This window comes from Astatotilapia calliptera, chromosome 15 (assembly GCF_900246225.1).
Source record: "Astatotilapia calliptera chromosome 15, fAstCal1.2, whole genome shotgun sequence".
Taxonomy (NCBI): Eukaryota; Metazoa; Chordata; class Actinopteri; order Cichliformes; family Cichlidae; genus Astatotilapia; species Astatotilapia calliptera.
Window position 1 is genome coordinate 19,988,178 of NC_039316.1, and position 20,125 is coordinate 20,008,302.

Here is a 20,125-nt window from a genome sequence, read left to right on the forward strand (position 1 = left end):
GTGTAAAGTATGAAAATAAAGTACCCTCACGATATATATTTTTGAATTTTGTATGATAATTGTAGTAATAAACCTTATTCTGTTACACTTATGTGAAAATAAATATAAATACATTCATTCAAGTTTGTATGTAATTACAGCAAAGTGTAGACAGGTTAAAAACATGTTTGGGAGTTGAATTAAATACACTTAGCACAGAAACTCAAAGTGTGTTTTCTATGTTTTCACTAATTTTCATTCCAGATACAGCAGGTCAGTGTAAACTTAATACTAACTGTAGCTCTTTATTAATAGGGAACATGAAAGCGGTTGCATAAGAACAACCGCAGAAATGTAAGAAAAGAATGTTGAAAGTCATGATGAGGAAGTCATGGCTCCACAGTTACAGGAAAAAGATACATTTGTGTTTCAGAAGCTCAAGAAGAAAAGCGAGACTGAGAGACATGGCGGTTCAATCTAGATGGATTAAAATGGCTGTGCCTTTTATACTCATACTGCAGTTTACAGGTAAGAAATATGTACAATAGAGAAGGGTTTTTTTTAAACTCTTCTTTCTAATTTTGCTTTATGGAATCTTTATGTAGCATAGACAGCGATGCTGTTTATTTCACCAAAGCAAACAAAGATTAAATGAAAAGTAAATACATGTTAAGTGTGTAACTTATCTGCACTCGTGTAATGTAACATTTTCGATTCTCTGTTATATCCTCAGGAGCACTAAGTGGAGATCTTTTGCTCTCCTTCACTGTCAGAGATGGCGATAATGTCACTTTGCCTTGTAAAAACGTGATCAACAATCATCACAACTGTGACACTACCACCTGGCTCTTCACTGATTCAAGAAGCACACCATCAGTAGAGCTGATTAATCTTGGACAAATCAAAGAAAAAGCCAAATCAGACAGACTGAGTGTTAGAGCAGAATGCTCACTGGTTATAAAGAAGGTCACAGCTGAGGATGTTGGTCGTTACACCTGCAGACAGTTTAGAGGCAATCCAGGGAAACAGCAAGGTCCAGATGCTGTGGTTTATCTGTCTGTTGTTAGCAGTGAGTATTTGCAACACTATATTTTGAGCTCAAACCATCCTGTTAGAACAACATGCTGACAAGTTACATTTTGAAAAAAGGAAACTTATATTTATTTGGTATTTCTCTTGAATTTCATCTTCACCAGTGACTGAACACAAGAAAGCTGATGAGGTGACTTTAAACTGCTCTGTGTGGACATATGAACGGTGCAAACACAAAGTGAAGTGGATCCATATCAGTGAAGCTCTGGATAGAGATTACTCAAATTTAAAAACATCGGAGTCTTCCTGCTCTGCTGCTGTGACTTTTCTGAATGATGCATACAGTCATATATCAACTTGTGACTTTAACTGTAGCGTAACAACAGAAGATAACAAAGAGCAGCTTTTTACCTTCAGCACTCAGTCATCAGGTAAGAAACCAGGAGAGATTTTGAAGAACTTTTCAAAATCCTTTTAAACTGATATACACAATAAACACCTGGCTGAATTTTGTTCTTTTTTCAGGTAAAGAAGCAGTAACAGCAAAATCAGCAACAACAACATCAGCAACAATAACATCAGCAACAACAACATCAGCAACAACAACATCAGCAACAACATTATACGCACCTAGTATCCCAGGTGAGTTTTGTCATTTGTTTGTTTTCTTTTCTGCTTTTCCTAATAATAACTGAATGTCAATCTATCATTTTTTAAAGCACATGTTGTTTTTTATTTGTTTTAAATTATCTCAGATAATTAAAATATTTAGTGTAACTAAATACTTTATATTTTTGTATTCAGGTGCAGATCAGGTGTGGCCGTACATCCTTGTGGTTGTCATTTTAGTTGCAGTTTTAATTGTGGCTGTGAAACTAATCTGTTTGAAGAGACTCAAAGGTGAGATAAATTAAATTAAATGTCTCTTAGTGAGAAATCTGAATAAGGCTGAATTTTCTTTGTGGAGAAGCATCTAACCTTGTTTGTTTGTTTGTTTATCTTTTCAGGGAACAAAATAGAAGCAAATGGAAATGCTGTGAGTTGAAATTTTTTTTTTTTTTAGACATTTTGTATTCTCTAGATGAGAAACAATGCAGCAAGATAAACAGTGTTAATGGTTTTGTATTAAAACTCACTGGTTCTTGCAGCAAAAGATCAGGAAAAGGAACGAAAGAGGGAACAAAGCATTTTTGCTTTGCTTTTATAGTTATTAATGCTTCAAATGACAACCTGCTAACTGATGAATTTCTCTCTGAATGCAAAAAAGATTATATTAAAGGCCTCAAATATGGTGTGTATTGTGTGACTGTTGTGTTGCATTTTATCTATTTAAACTCTGGATTTAAAAAAAAGTTTGTTGCAGATGTTTCAACGCTCCCATGTTATTTATACAGTGGGGCAAAAAAGTATTTAGTCAGCCACCGATTGTGCAAGTTCCCCCACTTAAAATGATGACAGAGGTCAGTAATTTGCACCAGAGGTACACTTCAACTGTGAGAGACAGAATGTGAAAAACAAAATCCATGAATTCACATGGTAGGATTTGTAAAGAATTTATTCGTAAATTAGGGTGGAAAATAAGTATTTGGTCACCTCAAACAAGGAAAATCTCTGGCTCTCACAGACCTGTAACGTCTTCTGTAAGAAGCTTTTCTGTCCCCCACTCGTTACCTGTATGAATGGCACCTGTTTGAACTCATCATCTGTATAAAAGACACCTGTCCACAGCCTCAAACAGTCAGACTCCAAACTCCGCCATGGCCAAGACCAAAGAGCTTTCGAAGGACACCAGGAAAAGTATTGTAGACCTGCACCAGACTGGGAAGAGTGAATCTACAATAGGCAAGCAGCTTGGTGTGAAAAAATCAACTGTGGGAGCAATCATCAGAAAATGGAAGACATACAAGACCACTGATAATCACTCCTCAGCCTCCCTGGGAAAGTCTATGCCAGGGTGCTGGAAAGGAGAGTTCGTCCGCTAGTCGAACCTCGGATACAGGAGGAACAATGCAGTTTTCGTCCTGGTCGCGGAACACTGGACCTGCTCTTTATCCTCTCCAGGATACTTGAGGGTGCATGGGAGTTTGCCCAACCAGTCTACATGTGTTTTGTGGACTTGGAGAAGGCATTCGACCGTGTCCCTCGGGGTGTCCTGTGGGAGGTGTTGCGGGAGTATGGGGTGTCTGGCCCATTGCTACGGGCCATTCGATCCCTATACAACCGTTGCAAGAGCTTGGTTCGCATTGCCGGCAATAAGTCGGACTCGTTCCCGGTGGGTGATGGGCTCCGCCAGGGCTGCCCTTTGTCTCCGGTTCTGTTCATAATTTTTATGGACAGGATTTCTAGGCGCAGCCAAGTGGCGGAGGGCTTTCGCTTTGGTGGCCTCAGAATCTCATCTCTGATTTTTGCAGATGATGTGGTTCTGTTGGCTTCATCGGGTGAGGGCCTCCAGCTCGCACTGGAATGGTTCGCAGCCGAGTGTGAAGCAGCGGGAATGAGGATCAGCACCTCCAAATCTGAGGCCATGGTTCTCAGCCGGAAAAGGGTGGAGTGCCCACTCCGGGTCGGGGATGAGTTCCTGCCCCAAGTGGAGGAGTTCAAGTATCTCGGGGTCTTGTTCGCGAGTGATGGGAGAAGGGAGCCGGAGATTGACAGACGGGCTGCAGCTGCAGTAATGCAGACGCTGCACCGGTCCGTCGTGGTGAAGAGGGAGCTGAGTGTAAACGCGAAGCTCTCAATTTACCGGTCGATCCCTACCCTCAACTATGGCCACGAGCTGTGGGTAGTGACCGAAAGAACGAGATCGCGGATACAAGCGGCAGAAATGAGCTTCCTCCGAAGGGTGGCTGGCCTCTCCCTTAGAGATAGGGTGAGAAGTTCGGCCATCCGGGAGGGGCTCAGAGTAGAGCAGCTGCTGCTCCACATCGAAAGGAGCCAGCTGAGGTGGTTTGGGCATCTGACAAGGATGCCCCCTGGGCGCCTCCTGGGTGAGGTGCTCCAGGCATGTCCCACTGGGAGGAGGCCCCGGGGCAGACCCAGGACACGCTGGAGAGATTATATCTCTCGGCTGGCCTGGGAACGCCTTGGTATTCCCCCGGATAAGCTGGAGGAGGTGGCTGGGGAGAGGGAGGTCTGGGCCTCTTTGCTTAGGCTGCTGCCCCCGCGACCCGGCCCCGGATAAAGCGGATGAAGATGGATGGATGGATGGATGGATGGATGATAATCTCCTTCGATCTGGGGCTTCACGCAAGATCTCATCCCGTGGGGTCAAAATGATCATGAGAACGGTGAGCAAAGATCCCAGAACCACACGGGGGGACCTGGTGAATGACCTGCAGAGAGCTGGGACCAAAGTAACAAAGGTCACCATCAGTAACACACTACAACGGCAGGGAATCAAATCCCGCAGTGCCAGACGTGTTCCGCTGCTGAAGCCAGTGCATGTCCAGGCCCGTCTGAAGTTTGCCAGAGAGCACATGGATGATACAGCAGAGGATTGGGAGAATGTCATGTGGTCAGATGAAACCAAAGTAGAACTTTTTGGTATAAACTCAACTCGTCGTGTTTGGAGGAAGAAGAATACTGAGTTGCATCCCAAGAACACCATACCTACTGTGAAGCATGGGGGTGGAAACATCATGCTATGGGGCTGTTTTTCTGCCAAGGGGACAGGACGACTGATCCGTGTTAAGGACAGAATGAATGGGGCCATGTATCGTGAGATTTTGAGCCAAAACCTCCTTCCATCAGTGAGAACTTTGAAGATGAAACGAGGCTGGGTCTTCCAACATGACAATGATCCAAAACACACCGCCCGGGCAACAAAGGAGTGGCTCCGTAAGAAGCATTTGAAAGTCCTGGAGTGGCCTAGCCAGTCTCCAGACCTCAACCCCATAGAAAATCTGTGGCGGGAGTTGAAAGTCCGTGTTGCTCGGCGACAGCCCCAAAACATCACTGATCTCGAGAAGATCTGCATGGAGGAATGGGCCAAAATACCAGCTACTGTGTGTGCAAACCTGGTAAAGACCTATAGTAAACGTTTGACCTCTGTTATTGCCAACAAAGGTTATGCTACAAAGTATTGAGTTGTATTTTTGTTATTGACCAAATACTTATTTTCCACCCTGATTTACGAATAAATTCTTTACAAATCCTACCATGTGGATTCATGGATTTTTTTTCACATTCTGTCTCTCACAGTTGAAGTGTACCTCTGATGCAAATTACTGACCTCTGTCATCATTTTAGGTGGTGGAACTTGCACAATCGGTGGCTGACTAAATACTTTTTTGCCCCACTGTATATATTTATATTTCACGCAACTTAAAAGCTGCGGAGATGTAATGCATACACTAGACGAGTGATGCTTAAATTCTTCAGAGACCAGAATTAAATCAGTTCTTACATATTTATTTCTTCAGGGCCTGACCTCAAACCCTGCAGTCACTAAGTGTGCACCAGAAACCAGCCAGGAAACAGTAAGATCGCCCACACCACACCCAGAGCAGCTGTTGTTTCAATTTGTTCAAGAATGTGTAATTGCAGTAAGCTAAAAGTAGTAGTAACACTCTTCACTGTGTAGGTGGATCCAGAAGATGGTGTTTCCTACGCCTCCATCACCTATGCCAACAAGACCCACAATAAAAACAAAGTAATGTATATGATCAGAGTTTCAGCTTCATTGGTGCATTTATAAATGATGTTTTCACTGTGTTGTGTTACATCTGGTGAACTATCCTGTGCTCTGTGTGCTTCCAGATTCGGGGTAAAAATGACAGTGATGAAGGTGAGACAGTTACCTACGCCACTGTTAAAGCTTCCTCCACGGATGCCAGCAGCCTCTATGCTACCATCAAGTAAAGAAAAAGAGAACTTAAACATCAGATTGCTGCTTCTGTGAAAAAGCTTCTCATCTTTAAGAAAATTGGGTTTCCTCAATTTAAAAAGAGGAAGCAACAACTCAGCTGTGTGAGTCCCTGTAAATTGGCAGTAATTTATGAAAACGGATTTTAAAAAAAATAGATATTAACGTGTATAATGATATAACCGTTTTGTCTTATTTCCGTTAATATTTAAAGGGGAAATGAAATGGAATCATGGGTTGGGTCAGGGATATAAGACTTACAAGAACAGAATAAATAATGTTGCATGGGGGACATTTAGGAATGCAGTGCAGGAGGACATGCAGGGGATTGGTGTGACAGAAGAGGATGCTTGGGATGGGGCGAGATGGAGGCAATTAAGAAAAAAAAAAGAAGAAGTAAAATGACTGAATGAATGAAACTCTGAAAATCAAAAGGCCATATGAATCATGTCACCATAAGGAAGTAAGAAGGAAGTTACATGCACACATGAGTAACACTGCAGATAGATTAGGCCTTTCTGTTATTTTGGAGACATTTCCATGAGACACAATGAAATGAGCGGCATGTCTGTTTCAGCGTGTTGTGATGCCACCTGCAGGTAAAATGGCATAATTTTTGTGGATTAATATTAATTTTTAATTTGGAATTCATAGGGGATATGTTTATCATCTGTCCTCATTATGCCTAAAATGAACACAGCAATATCAAATGTCTCAATTATTGCCTTAGTTGCTTTCTTTGTTGTTGAACAGCCTACAGAATGCACATTCACAGGGTCACTTATGATAGATCATGAAAATTAGTGACTATGGTCAGACTGTTTGGAATTCTATAGCCCTTTATTATTTTATTCTATTATTTCTATTACTAAAATGTAATAGTTAATATTAAAAGTCTCAGAATTAGCTTTAAAGTATGTTAGGGCTGCAGTTATCTTTCCATCAATTAATCGAGTGATCGGATAAGAAATGCTTTTGTTTTATTAATGGCCAATAATAATTTACTGTAAATTTACAACAATTTACAGTACTCTGTTTATAGTAACCATTGTCCATATGTAAATATGTAAGAAAAATTGTGTATGTTTCTGTTCTGTGTCCTGTGTACTGTTTGTTTGTATACAAGTCTTTCTGGCTGCTGTTACAACCAAATTTCCCCTTGTGGGACAATTAAAGGATTATTCTATTGTATTCTATTCTATTCTAATTATTCAAAAGAGAGAAAAACAGACATCTTTCAGAATAAACTGCTCATTGGTTTACATTTTAGAAAATGCAATGTTTTAAAGTTTAACTGCATACAAAGACCCTGCCAACAAAACCCTTTGATTATATTTATATGCCATATTGAAATTGAAATTTTTAAAGAAAACATTGTATTAAATGCAAAAAATATATAAATAATATCAAGTAAATACACTGTCTACACTGAAGAGTCCTGAGTTTTGGGTCCTATTTCCCCACATCCCCACGGTCTGCCAGCGCAGTCCTTGACATAAACATATATCAGACTAAGTTAACTTAACAGTTCATCTAAATATTTTAATACAACTGCTGGAGGCTAACTGCTGATTTTACACAGTGTAAAATAAAGGGCGATGGATGGAGCAGCTACACGGTTCCCTTTGGACGCTATACACACGTTTTTCACTCTGTTTGAGCTCACTGTCTCGGTAACGGCTCTTTGCTTTTGTCGGTGTGTAAACAGACTCCAGCTCCACGTTAAACTGTGGCCGCGTCATCATTAATGCTGCTGGTGTGTTCTCCGTGTTTCTGTTTAACACTCGTTTTATTCACATGCTCCTGAATACGTTTGTATTGCAACTGTGAGTTTAACGCCCACGTCTACATCTTTAACACACCGGCACACATAGCCGTGCATTACAGGAAGCATCAAAGCATAAAATTTTTCTACAATGTTTTATAATCAACTTTTTCGAATTAGTCGATAAATCCGTGCACCCTGAAGTTTGCTGCTATGTAGTATTTTTATTTTAGAATCAGTGATTGACATTGTTAATTTTATTTTCCTTTTTTCCTTAGAAGTTTGCATCTTTTATGTTTCAGTATTTATGTTTATGTTTTCTGAGTGTGTTTATGCATGTACAGTATGATCTCATGATTTTTGTTTTTCAATACGTTTTTTTAAATAAAATGTTTAAAAATGTAACTGTCAAGTATATGAAAATAAAACTATTAAATGTGATGATACACACGCTTTGTTGGGAGCCTTTATTTTGAAACTATCTTAACTGAACCGGATGTTTCTTCCTTTGCCCCCGAAGAGGTTTCCGCTGGTGTAATGTTGGAAGAGCTAGGGGGTTAACGGCTGATTTTTTCCTGCATTTTGGAAAAAATAACAACGACTGTGTGTTTGAGATCGACTTTATCTCAATACCGGAGTTAATGGTTGCTGTTCAGTAAGTTTATAACACAGATTAAAGCGAGAAAAGAGACATTAATTAGCTTCGAGCTAACGATTAGTCGAGGCGTCAAAATATCCGCGACACCAGCGGCTGTAAACAACACAGCCGAGCTAGCTGTTTATTCACATCGTATTTTCACTGCTGTCGTTTTACTTTGCTGACTGAGTGTTTTTAACGTACACTTTAAAAATATGAGATTTGACGTCAGCGGTGTTTGATTACAGAAGCCATTTTCCTTCAGTGCATTCCAGTTAGCATTTACCTTCAGCTAACATAAGGTTAATTTTTTTCCGTCACTGCCTGTTTTGCTTTCGTTTTAACGTGTGCATTCCTGTGCCAGATGTAACTCTGACAGCCGTCGACCATGAGCAACAGTCACCCTCTGCGTCCACTGGCCTCCGTGTCGGAAATCGACCACATCCACCTGCTGTCGGAGCAGCTCGGAGCCCTGGTGCTCGGAGAGGAGTACAGCGATGTCACCTTCATCGTGGAGGGAAAGCGCTTCCCAGCGCACAGGGTCATCCTGGCAGCTCGCTGTCACTACTTCAGGTAAAGTTAAATGCCTCTTAGCCAGAGGTTGGCGCCTTTTTTAATTCCAGTCCTGAAACACCTGATAGTGAGTAACATAAATACTAATTTTAACCGAAAAAAACTCACGTTACGATGACAAACTGGCAATTTTTTAAAAAAGAAAAGAAAAAAAGACAGCGCAGTGTTGTTTCACCCTGTTGATCATTTTACAACACCAAGTTTTTTCAAACTCCTAGTTGGAAAAAAATATCTTTAATTTTTTTAAAATGACTAAATTATTCAAAAGCTTCCTTTCCCAAATCTGTCTAATACAAAATATACCTTTTTTAATCCTCTGTAGCATCACTTTATTTTTGCTTTTCCACCTTGTATAAGGTGTGAAATATGTTTTCCACTGAACAATGCCTGTTCAACAGTGGTTGATTGTCCAAGTCATCTTTCTTGGGGCCTCACTGGCATCTTTTTCCATGTTTTTGTGGTCCTTGTGATCTTATTGACACTGTGCATGGTGGGACTGTAGTCTGGGTGTAGCATAACATACTCCACTCCCGATTGTCACTTTGATCTCTTACTAGTTCCACAACTCATTCCTGTTTTTTAACTAGAGACCTTATGTTCCCTACTGCCATCGAATCCTGCTGGTGTAAAGGACTATCTAATCTGTCTAAAGTGCATCTCATTCAATGAGCAGAATTTAGATCTTTTGTTTTTTGCGTGGTTTTATTCATGGCAAAAAATAATAAAAAACAAAAATGTAAACTTTTGCATATTCTGCCTCCTTTTAGGGCCCTGCTATACGGTGGGATGAAAGAGTCACAACCGCAGGCGGAGGTGTGTTTGGAGGAGACTCGGGCTGAAGCCTTTTCAATGCTGTTGAACTACCTGTACACGGGCCGGGCCAGCCTCAGTTCTGCCCGGGAAGAGGTGCTACTGGACTTCCTGGGCTTGGCTCACCGCTACGGGCTCCAGCCTTTGGAGGATTCCACATCTGACTTCCTCCGCACCATCCTGCATACCAACAATGTCTGTCTGGTGTTTGACGTGGCCAGCTTGTACTCTCTGAGCGCGCTCACTGCAGCCTGCTGTACTTACATGGACAGACACGCACCTGAAGTGCTAAATTCTGAAGGTTTCCTCATGCTCTCCAAGGTAAGAGTGATGGAAGAAGAATTGTAGTAGGTTTTGGTATTATTTCATTCTTGTGTTAGTCTTTATTTCTGTTAAAAATGTAGATGCAGTGACCTCTAGTGGTAGTTAGCAAAAGACAGTCAACACTGCTCAGCAAATGGCAACTGTTATCTAAGCAGGACTTCTGCATAGGTTAAAAATGTATTTTTATAGATATCTGAAAGGTATACATAAGTGATCTTAAATGAATTATTAATTTTTAATTGTGATTTATTATTTTGGTATGGATCCAAGTCTTGTATCAGTCATGTATCAGTAATAAAATATTAAGTGAAAAGTGTTGTCACTTTCACATAAAAACAGCTATATATGTTATATGCAGGGATAACAATGAAGTGTGTGTGGCTGAGAAAAGTAAAATCAAATAAGTTATCAGTTAAAAAAAGGATTTTGTTAAAGGCTTAAACCTTCTTTTTTTTATTTAACCCTAAAGAGACATGTAGACTCCTGCGTCCATCAGAACCCTAAAACAGAAGAAAGTTGCAGTCCTGAAAATCAGTGTTATTAAAATCATTCACATAATAAATAATCAAAGGGCTTCTGATCTTCCTGGTTTTTGTTCTTTGACCAGTCTGATTGTAAAATGAGTACTAAGCTGCCTTCTATCTGTTTTTAACCATCTTGTATTTTAGTTTGAAGAAAAAAAAAAACTATATTCATTAATTTTATTATATTATTCTGCCACACTTTGTTCTCTTTTACACAGTGATGTCATAATTTAGCCCAGAAAGGTCACACATGATGGTGAATTACCCCCTCGAATCTTCTTAAAGGCAGTTAGGTTTTAATTTAGTTACTTTTTTACAGATTAAATTTAAAAAAAGCCATTACAGTAATATAAAATGTGGTTAAACAAGATAAGCTATAAGCACTACATTTTGTGAATTTTCTGGTGTGTTTTCCTTCCCTTGAATAATTTATTACCTGTGTCTGCAGAATGCTTTGCTGACTGTGGTCAGGAGGGACTCATTTGCTGCCAGTGAGAAGGAGATCTTCCAAGCGTTGTGCCGCTGGTGCCGGCAGCATGAGGATGGCGAGCACACTTACGAGGTGATGTCTGCAGTGCGGCTGCCCCTCATGACTCTGACCGAGATGCTGAATGTGGTGCGACCGTCTAGCCTCGTGAGCCCAGATGACCTGCTGGACGCCATTAAGGCCCGGTCTGAAAGCCGCAATATGGACCTCAACTACCGGGGAATGCTCAGTCAGTCTTCTTTGTCCTTTGTTTGATTAGCGTTCACATCAAGCTGCAGTTAAAAACTGTAATGTGTGAATATTTTTTGTTTTTTATCTGCTTCTTGAAAGCATTAATTTGTGCTTTCGTTCATGGTGTCAAATCTTGGTTTTCAGTCCCTGAGGAGAACATCGCCACCATGAAATACGGAGCTCAGGTAGTGAAAGGAGAGCTGAAGTCAGCGCTGCTCGACGGCGACACCCAGAACTACGACCTGGACCACGGCTTCTCCAGACACCCGATCGAAGAGGACGGCCGAGCTGGGATTCAGGTCAAACTGGGCCAACCGTCCATCATCAACCACATCCGCCTGCTGCTGTGGGACAGAGACAGCCGGTAAAATATTCTCTGCTCATCCTGATAAAACAAACGATAAAAAGGTCCAAGCAGAGTGTGGGCCAATTAGAGCTGACTACATAAGACGTGCTGCTTCTTAATAAAAAAAAAAGACCAAAATGTGTATTTTAAAGCACATTATAGAGTCAAACTCATTTCTTATGCACTTGTATTTTTAACCTCCCTCTTAAATCTGAGGTGCTTTGTATACTTAGTGTCCTGTATGACTGTTACAGGTCTTACTCATACTACATCGAGGTGTCAATGGATGAGCTGGACTGGGTGCGTGTTGTTGACCACTCCAAGTATCTCTGCCGCTCGTGGCAGAATCTGTACTTCGCACCCCGGGTTTGCAGGTAAACCAAACCAAAATCATATGGCTTCCAGTTATACCAGTGCTTATTAATCCCTGGCCTAAGCTATAAAATCCCATCCCATTTTTGCCATCTTTTTGGCTTTGCACAAGGGGCTTATTTGTGCTCTGTCATGACTTGCCTTAATCTCGTGTACAATTAGGGTGTGTATTTGGGTTGCTACAGTTAGTTAATTTGTACAAACCGCCTTGTTTGCCCGTGTGATGACAGAAGCATAAGTATTTTTGCATACCTCTCGAGCTGGCTGAGTTCAAATAGTGTTGTTGCCAGTAGCTGGTCTGTCCTTCCCAGACACACTGACGTGAAGTTCCTGACACTCCTGATTTTGAGTAATGTGTTGCCATGCCTTTTAAAGATAATGGAGCCAAAACATTCAAATGGATGTCAGAAGATATGACTAAAACTTGTCAGTAATGGGAATTACACCATCATTCTTTCTCTAATCGTCTTAAATTCACCATAAAAGTGAAAATATAAGTAAGTATAGTGATATGCTTGTTTGAAATTGATATCACCACCTAAAGAGAAACCTGAAACTGAGTTGTCAAAAGAATGTTTATTTAATTGGTACTTTGTAAAACAAATGCTTGTGTTAATATTTGTGTTCTTGTGTTACATGGCCATGTTGTAAGAAGTTTTGTTCCTCTTCACAAAATCCAAATTGTACTAAATGCGCTTCACTGTAGAGAAAGGCATTTGGATGGAAAACTGTCTCATTAATATAAAATACAATAAAATTCACTGGAATCAGATGATGAGCATTAATAAAATTAAAGCGGTGTTAAAAACATAAGAGGCAATAAAAAGTGTCAGTGTACTTGTGCTTATCTGAAGATTTTTAGATATAACCTGTTATTCATGTAGTCATTCATTTATTTCCTGTGTGTTTCAGATATGTTCGTATTGTAGGAACACACAACACGGTCAACAAGGTCTTCCACCTCGTGGCTTTTGAATGCATGTTCACCAACCGCTCGTTCACCCTGGAGAACGGGCTTGTGGGTAAGCAGCAAAATACTGACAGTCTGCACTGCATGTGTAGTTTGCAGTGTTTTTGTGTAGATAGAAAGGGTTTCATGTTTGTAATTTAAGCCTTTAACCCTGCTCGTAATGTCTGCAGTGCCCAGTGAGAATGTGGCCACTATAGCTGCCTGCGCCAGCGTCATCGAGGGTGTGAGTCGCAGCAGAAATGCCTTGCTCAACGGTGACACCCGCAACTACGACTGGGACTCGGGATACACTTGTCATCAGCTGGGCTCTGGGGCTATCGTCATCCAGCTAGCTCAGCCCTATTCTATTGGATCACTGAGGTGAGTGTGCACTAGCTTTGAGTTCAAATCTCAGCAGCTGTGATGAAGTCATTATTGTGTTACTTGTAATAAATCAAACGTTTCCATCACAGCTAGAGCTGGGCGATAGAACGATAACGATATGTATCGCGATATAACTTTTACTCGATAGAGAAATTAAGCTATCGCGATAGACCTCACCGCTCTTGTCCTCAAAGAAAAAAAAAAAGGTCAGCCAATCCAAATTAAGTAGCGCAGAGCCGAACCAATCACAGCCGCAGCGTCACGTCGCGTGGCTTGTTCCGTACAGCACAAGTGCCAAGCCGCACGTGTGTTTGTTTGGGAAGCAGCCAGCGGGTAATGGAGCCAGCACGTAATGGAGGAAATGAGTGTGCCGACTAGAAAAATCAACTGAGCGTGACCGAAGAGAAAACAGATGATGGTTCCAACGCCGGAGAGATTGTCGAACGGAAGAGCCAAAGAAGTTCTGTAGTGTGAAGGTATTTCGGCTATTTCAAGTCTGACAAAAAACAGAGTAGCGTGCACTGTAAATTGTGCCGAAAGCAAGTCTGGAAATACAATAAACTGGTGCATGCGTCACACTGTGCGCCACGTTATTGTTTCAGTGAAATGAATTTCTACAATACTGTTACTGTTAATTCTACTCTCTGCAGTGTTTAAATGCTTACACATACACACAGTTACTGTCCCTCCACACATACGACTCGGTTCTGCTTCTATGCCCCAGCTTTGTTTACTTTTTCCCACCGAGGCTTCTAGACTTCTGATTGGCCAACATTTCTGCACGGTTAGGAATCTAGCGCCACCTGCTGCTTTGGCATGTTCATAGCAGCGTTTTCCTTCATTTCTGCCTTTATGTGTGGACGGGATTATTTTTTAAAACGAAAACGGAAAATCTCCGTTTTCAAAAACACCCGTGTACGTGTGGACGTAGCCTCAGTCTCTGACTGGAAGCGCTAATTCGTCATTCGGCTTTTGTCAGACTAAAGTAACTGTTAAAACTGTTTGAAAAGCTCAGCTATACAACAAGGAGAGATTGAGAATTTCCTTTTAGTTCTCAGTTTATTTGATATTGACAAAAGTTAGTCAGTTTTGTCTGTTCTTCTGTAAAACAAACTAAGATTTATTTTTAGAATTAATATTTTGTTTCTAAGTGGAATTGACAATTTAGTCTGTTTCGTTTGTTCTATTTTGAAACTTAAACGCTTTAGCGGCTGCCTTTTGTGTAGTTTGCAATATTTGCCTTTATTTATCTGAAAAAGTCTCATGTTCCTTAAGTACATCTACCCTGTTGAACTTATTATGGGAAATAAATATTTAAATAAAAACAAGTTGCTGATTATTTCACATTTTACTTGTGAGCAACGGCACATTTAAATCTTACAAATATAGTTATTTGGCTTATATCGTGATAGATATCGTTATCGCCTGAAATGAAAAAAAAAAACATATCGTGATATGAAAAAATCTCATATCGCCCAGCTCTAATCACAGCTACAATAAAGTGTTTGTTTCCATCCAGTGACAAACTTTTATTTAAGCTTTTCTGTTGAATCGTATACAAGAAAAAGAAATAATTGTTGGAGAGATCAGAGCTGGAGAATTTTATTCTGCATGTACTGTACCTAATATCTATAAGTTATTAACAACAGCTTCTTATCATTGGAGTCATTTAAAAATCTGTGGTAAAATAGCATTAACACAGACAAATGTGTTCAGGCTGCTGCTGTGGGACTGCGATGAGCGCTCCTACAGTTACTACATTGAAGTTTCCACCAACCAACAGCAGTGGACAAAAGTGATTGACCGCACCAGGGTAGCTTGTCGGTAAGTGGTTCACTTCTTCTTTTCTTACTTTCTGAATCACACCTTAAGCTACCGATGCTCTTCCAGTGTCTTTAATGGTTAAAAATGGAATCAGAGCCTTTATTTTATAATAAATGAAGGCTTTAAAGAACATGCTTAATCTGCATTATTGAAAGAAGGATCCGCAGTCGGCCTCTGTTTAAATAAATGTACCTGAAGTCTTTAACGAGAGGCCTTTTAAGACCTCAGTGTTACCTGTTCCAAATACTATTTTCAATAAAAACTCTTGATTGCTATTAATTTTTTCCTTGTTACATAATTTGACTAATCCGTGAACTCGACCCCAGCAGAGAAACTTGCTGATTTGTGTGTTCACAATCACTTTTCAAAGGCCTGTCTGATTATAGTCACCTTGAACCATCTGGATTCCATCTTTGTCTGAGAATAAATACTTATAAAGATCTATTTCTAATCCTGGAACTCTTGATTATTTTCATTTTCAGAAGATCCGTGTGTAAGTAGGTGCTGCTCTTCTAAGCCGAATGTGAACATTCATAAATGAAAAGTTATTGACAAACACTTATGAAGCAGATCCTGAGGTCCATAGAAAATTTTCAGGGTCTTCTCTGGAAACTTTGATAATAACCAGAGATAAATCAGGATCTTTCTTTTGTTTGTTTTTAATTGCTTTCTCTTACAGATCATGGCAGACACTGAAGTTTGATAAGCAGCCTGCTTCCTTCATCCGTATTGTTGGGACTCATAACACCGCTAATGAGGTGAAAACATGGTTTGAAATGGTCGTCTGTGTTCATTCGTCTGTCTCTTTGTTCGAATGCTTTAGCTTTAGAGGAGCTGAAAGTTCTTTTTACATTGTAACAAACTTTTGATAAGTTGTGCTTAATCAAGTAATTGTACAGAGAGTACTTTTCAAAAATCACTGGGTGGCTAAAGTGGCTGTTACCATCAGCTAAGTTAGTAAAGAAACAAGAACAGAAAATTCCTCTTGAACCATGTAAAAAAATTATGACTTAATATACATGTTATTTAAAGACAAAAAAAGATCCACATTTAGCACATTCCAATAGTTGAGGTTAAACACTGTCTGCTAATGTTCTTTGTGTGTTTTTGAGCCAGTTGAAACTGTTAATGATTTCCTCCCAAAGTCAGATTCTGCCTTTGATACAGACGTCGCCCCCACAAGTTTGTCGAGTGTGGCGAACTTCGCAATGCTAGCAGCGGTGGCCTTCTTCCTCGATAGTTAACATCCTCACACCTTTACAGAAAACAGTTAGACATTGAGTTGGGTGGTTATGTGCCAGTTTACTTGGACACAGCTTTCCGTCCATTTTATGGATGTGGGCACCGCAGAGTCGTGTTGGTTAGCGTGGCCATTGGTTCTTTATCTCGTCATGTCACAAAGAGAGAGAGAGGGATGCTGCGATCTGATGGGGCTGAAGATCTGGCAAGTAGCGGGTGGCCCCATAACATCTGAGAAACAGCCAGAATTGAATGATTAACCCTTTATAACCCAAGTACCATACAGGCCACCTACACGAGGAACTATTTGAATTTTCTCTCCAGCCCAAAGGTTGAGGAGTTACAGTAACGTGAATTGCACATGGTAACATGTAGGTGGAGCTGATTTTTCTGTCTTTGTTCAGACAGCAGTACCTTATGAGTGCTTTGTGCTGCTTCCATAAAACAAATATCCTCATAAACAGGAGTGCACATAAGTGGTCCGCAGGTGTGCATTCGCTGTCAAAATAAAAGATGCGTACCAGATAAGAAGTTGCAACGCGCATTTGCGTACATAAGATTTTCTGGAGGAGGACAGACATTTGTTTAGAGCTCTTAAAGATGTCTAAGAAGCTCCTTTAAGCAATTACTTTGGTGTTCCAAAGTAATTGCTTTGTCAAAAGGAGTCCGAACCGGAAAAGAAGCGCGTGTTCTCAGAAAAGTGGTTGCACCTGTGGACCACTTATGTGCACTCCTGCCCATAAAGCTCATTTTCAATTTTTTCTGAAACTGTTTTCATTTTGTAATTGTAAAATGAGCCGGGTGATGGTTTAAAAAAACAAAACCAAAAACAATCAAAGGGGTTAACTCACAGTGGCTAATTGTCACTCCCATAATGATCTATTATATTAGACTAACTTTTGTCCAGTATCTGAGATAAACAGTCATTTGTGTATCGATTTCTCCTTTACATATTTAACCCTGATCTTTCTGCAGGTGTTCCACTGCGTGCACTTTGAGTGTCCGGCCCAGCTGGACACCGAGGTCAGTGAAGGCAGCCCGGGTTTGGATTCTTCTGATTCTGGAGCTACTACGCAGCAGCAACAGCAGCAGCGACCTCAACGACCTTCACGCACACACAGCCTGCTGCCCACCCAGCCCTCTTCCTCCTCATCCTCTTCCTCTTCCCATCATTAAGAACGTCCCCTTATTGGAAGATGTTGAGAGGAAGGAGAGTGGTGGGCGGGGGGGACCTCAGAACGCCATTTTGCACAGCCTTCATTGTTCAGACAGCACTGCTACAACAACACTGCTAAGGCGATCGTCTTTGTCATAATCCATAGTCCGTCTGTCATATGTGCAACATTAGAGACTGGTGTATTGGTAGCAACAGCATTTAGGGCTCCAGTCTTCCCAGTTTTGAAGCTCAACATTAGATATCATATCTCCTGCGTTTATATGAAGGTACTTTTTAGGAACTAAGACTCAAGTTTTATCCTTTAAAAAAAATATGAAGGTGAAATCTTTCTCTAAAGGTTAGGCACACACTGAAACATGTTTATACTGTATTATCAAAGAGCAGTAAGTCCATGGTGGGGGGGTGGTATTTGAATTTTATGCATTAATCGTACGATTAATAATGAAAGTACTGTTGTTAAGCTATTTTTTTAAGAAACTGTCTTAAACTGACTCTACTCACTTTTCATACCATCACAACTAACAGAGTAGAAGTTGAGTATTTTTCAAACTTTGGAAGTAAATAGTTCAAAGGTCTGCCAAAGCTGTCGAGCTAATGCATTAGGTGACATTTCTATCCAAATGGCATTTAATCCAATTATCTATCTGCATATTAAGTAATAGCTGTGGAGTATTTGATAGCAGGCTTTGACACCCAATCTAAACTTTGCAGTGTGACCTTTTCTCTTTTTTTCTTTTCTTTTTTTTTTCTTTTTATAGCTAAAATTCATACCTCAATAATGATCTCACTAAAACGAACCAAGATTTAACTGAGTGTCTTAATTTAATATTTTAAGCACTTGAATAGGTTGGCGCACACACACGATTAGGGAAATCAATTAGCTTGGGGGGGAAATGGGACTTAGAGGACCAAATTTGGCTGCACTTGGGCTGCTGAAGTTTAACTTTATACTGTAGACACATGAGCAGCTTCCATCTGCACTTTATTTTACTCAAGTATACAGAAATAAGGGTTGTAGCTTGGGTCTTCTGACTGAAGTAGAGTACTGGAGTGCTGGATTTGGTATCTTGCTGTTTATGTTAAATTAATTTAAAATCTTTGTGGTTCTGGGTTGTTTTTGATTTCAGTTCTTTTTGCATTTTTTTTAATGAAGTGTCAGTGCTGTGTTTTCTTTGTGTCCTGATGTTGCACTTTTACGTTATTTAAAAAGAAGAAAAAAAATCATTTGTTGGAAACCCTTTGTTTGCTGTTACATAACCTGAAATACCTATCTACCTTAGGTGACTCACTGATGTTTCTGTAAGCTTTCTTTAACCATCCCAATACATTTAAGACAACTACCCATTAGTTTGATAAGTCTTCCTTAATAACTAGAGAACAAAAATAGGGCTTTGTTCAGGTTGTACTCTCCATACCTTATCTAACTTTATGTGTACTTTTACTTATTTTCACCATCAATGTGTGACTGCATCTCACTGCCTCGTGTTCAATGCCTGTTAAAAATGTGATTACGAAAAACAAAAACAACAAAAAAAGCCGATGTTGTTTGTTGATTTTTGTTTCTGTAAGAGGGTGACACACACACCTGCTAGTCAGAATCGCTGCTGTTACACACAGTGAAGCTCTTTGATTCAAGCAATACAATAAGTCCACCTTTGGTTTTAAGTATTGAGAGCTTTTGTTACACACCAAATGGTGCTGATTGATAATCGTGTAACATTAATGGGCCGGGCACTGATGCCCCACCAGCTTTGTGGGCAGTGTTAATGTGTACGGCTGCCTATGAAGATGTTATTGTCATAAAACTTTTTAAAATGTCATGTTTTGAAAATCAAAAGTTTTATTGTCTTGTTTTTCATAGTGAGAAAAGTTGCACTGTTTATTCCAGCAGGTAGGAAACTTGCATCCAAGGCGTTTTTACAGCTCGTAGGACCACAGACTCGGTTACTAACCAGTATATACACTACTGTGAAACAGTACAAAGTCTTGAGACACCCCTCATTTGTTTATTTTGCTATGAAAGTAGGAAATAAAGCAATATAAGGTAAAAACGTAGTTTGTACAGTTCTAACCAGCATTAAAGTCAATATTTGGTGTGTCTAATATTTATTCTTTAACACATCCTGAACTCTCTTAGGCAGCTTTCTTGTAATTTCTTTAAGTCTTCAAGAAAATTCTCTTGGCTTTTGGGGGGACATTGAAAGTTCTTCTTTCCGTTCTGTTCTCTGTCAAGATGATCATACACTGAGGTCCGGGCTCTGGGAAGGCCATCCCATCACTGATTGGGATCATTGTCATGCTGAAAAGTGGAGTCAATCAGTTGTTTTCCAGGTGATATTACATGGATCAAATTCTGACCATATTTTTCTGCGTTTAGAATTTCATCAGTTTTGATAATATCACCACTGGCTGAAATGCAGCCCCAAGCCATGACAGACTTTCCCCTATGTTTTACATAGGGGGTAGTAGATAATTTAATAGATAATGTTGTAACTCTCTCCTGACCTTCCGTCACTCCATAAGGCTTGTATAATATGGCATACCTCAGCCTTTTCTCCATTTCCCATCCCTAGCAATGGTTTCTTGACAACAGCCCTTCAACAGATAA

At 40.1% G+C, this 20,125-nt stretch overlaps 2 protein-coding genes and 1 long non-coding RNA gene across 3 annotated transcripts; all 3 read left to right on the top strand.

The window, feature by feature from the left end:
* Nucleotides 1-468: 468 nt before the first annotated feature.
* Nucleotides 469-1,592, top strand: LOC113037579 (uncharacterized; the record flags this gene model as incomplete). The annotated part of the gene is made up of 4 exons (XM_026194818.1): nt 469-507; nt 713-1,048; nt 1,176-1,442; nt 1,537-1,592. Coding segments are annotated over exons 1-4 (696 nt in total), but the record flags the coding sequence as incomplete, so codon positions are not given.
* A 3-nt stretch (nt 1,593-1,595) lies between these two features.
* On the top strand, nt 1,596-6,861 carry LOC113006602 (uncharacterized). The gene is made up of 6 exons (XR_003269784.1): nt 1,596-1,653; nt 1,816-1,911; nt 2,019-2,047; nt 5,433-5,489; nt 5,594-5,662; nt 5,770-6,861. It is a non-coding gene; the product is annotated as an uncharacterized LOC113006602 (long non-coding RNA).
* A 1,262-nt stretch (nt 6,862-8,123) lies between these two features.
* Nucleotides 8,124-19,613, top strand: btbd9 (BTB (POZ) domain containing 9). Its single transcript, XM_026142661.1, has 11 exons — nt 8,124-8,295; nt 8,642-8,850; nt 9,618-9,981; nt 10,957-11,224; nt 11,371-11,590; nt 11,827-11,946; nt 12,857-12,966; nt 13,085-13,274; nt 14,994-15,101; nt 15,781-15,859; nt 17,316-19,613. The coding sequence occupies exons 2-11, from the start codon at nt 8,666-8,668 to the stop codon at nt 17,514-17,516; spliced, it is 1,845 nt and encodes a 614-aa protein (XP_025998446.1). The 5' UTR covers nt 8,124-8,295; nt 8,642-8,665; the 3' UTR covers nt 17,517-19,613.
* Nucleotides 19,614-20,125: the final 512 nt, after the last annotated feature.

Excerpts from the sequence above, each read along its gene's own strand:
- btbd9 (XM_026142661.1), top strand. The coding sequence starts at position 8,666 with ATGAGCAACAGTCACCCTCTGCGTCCACTGGCCTCCGTGTCGGAAATC. Across the intron at positions 8,851-9,617 it reads GCTCGCTGTCACTACTTCAG|GGCCCTGCTATACGGTGGGA; the intron begins GTAAAGTTAAAT and ends GCCTCCTTTTAG. Across the intron at positions 11,225-11,370 it reads CAACTACCGGGGAATGCTCA|TCCCTGAGGAGAACATCGCC; the intron begins GTCAGTCTTCTT and ends CTTGGTTTTCAG.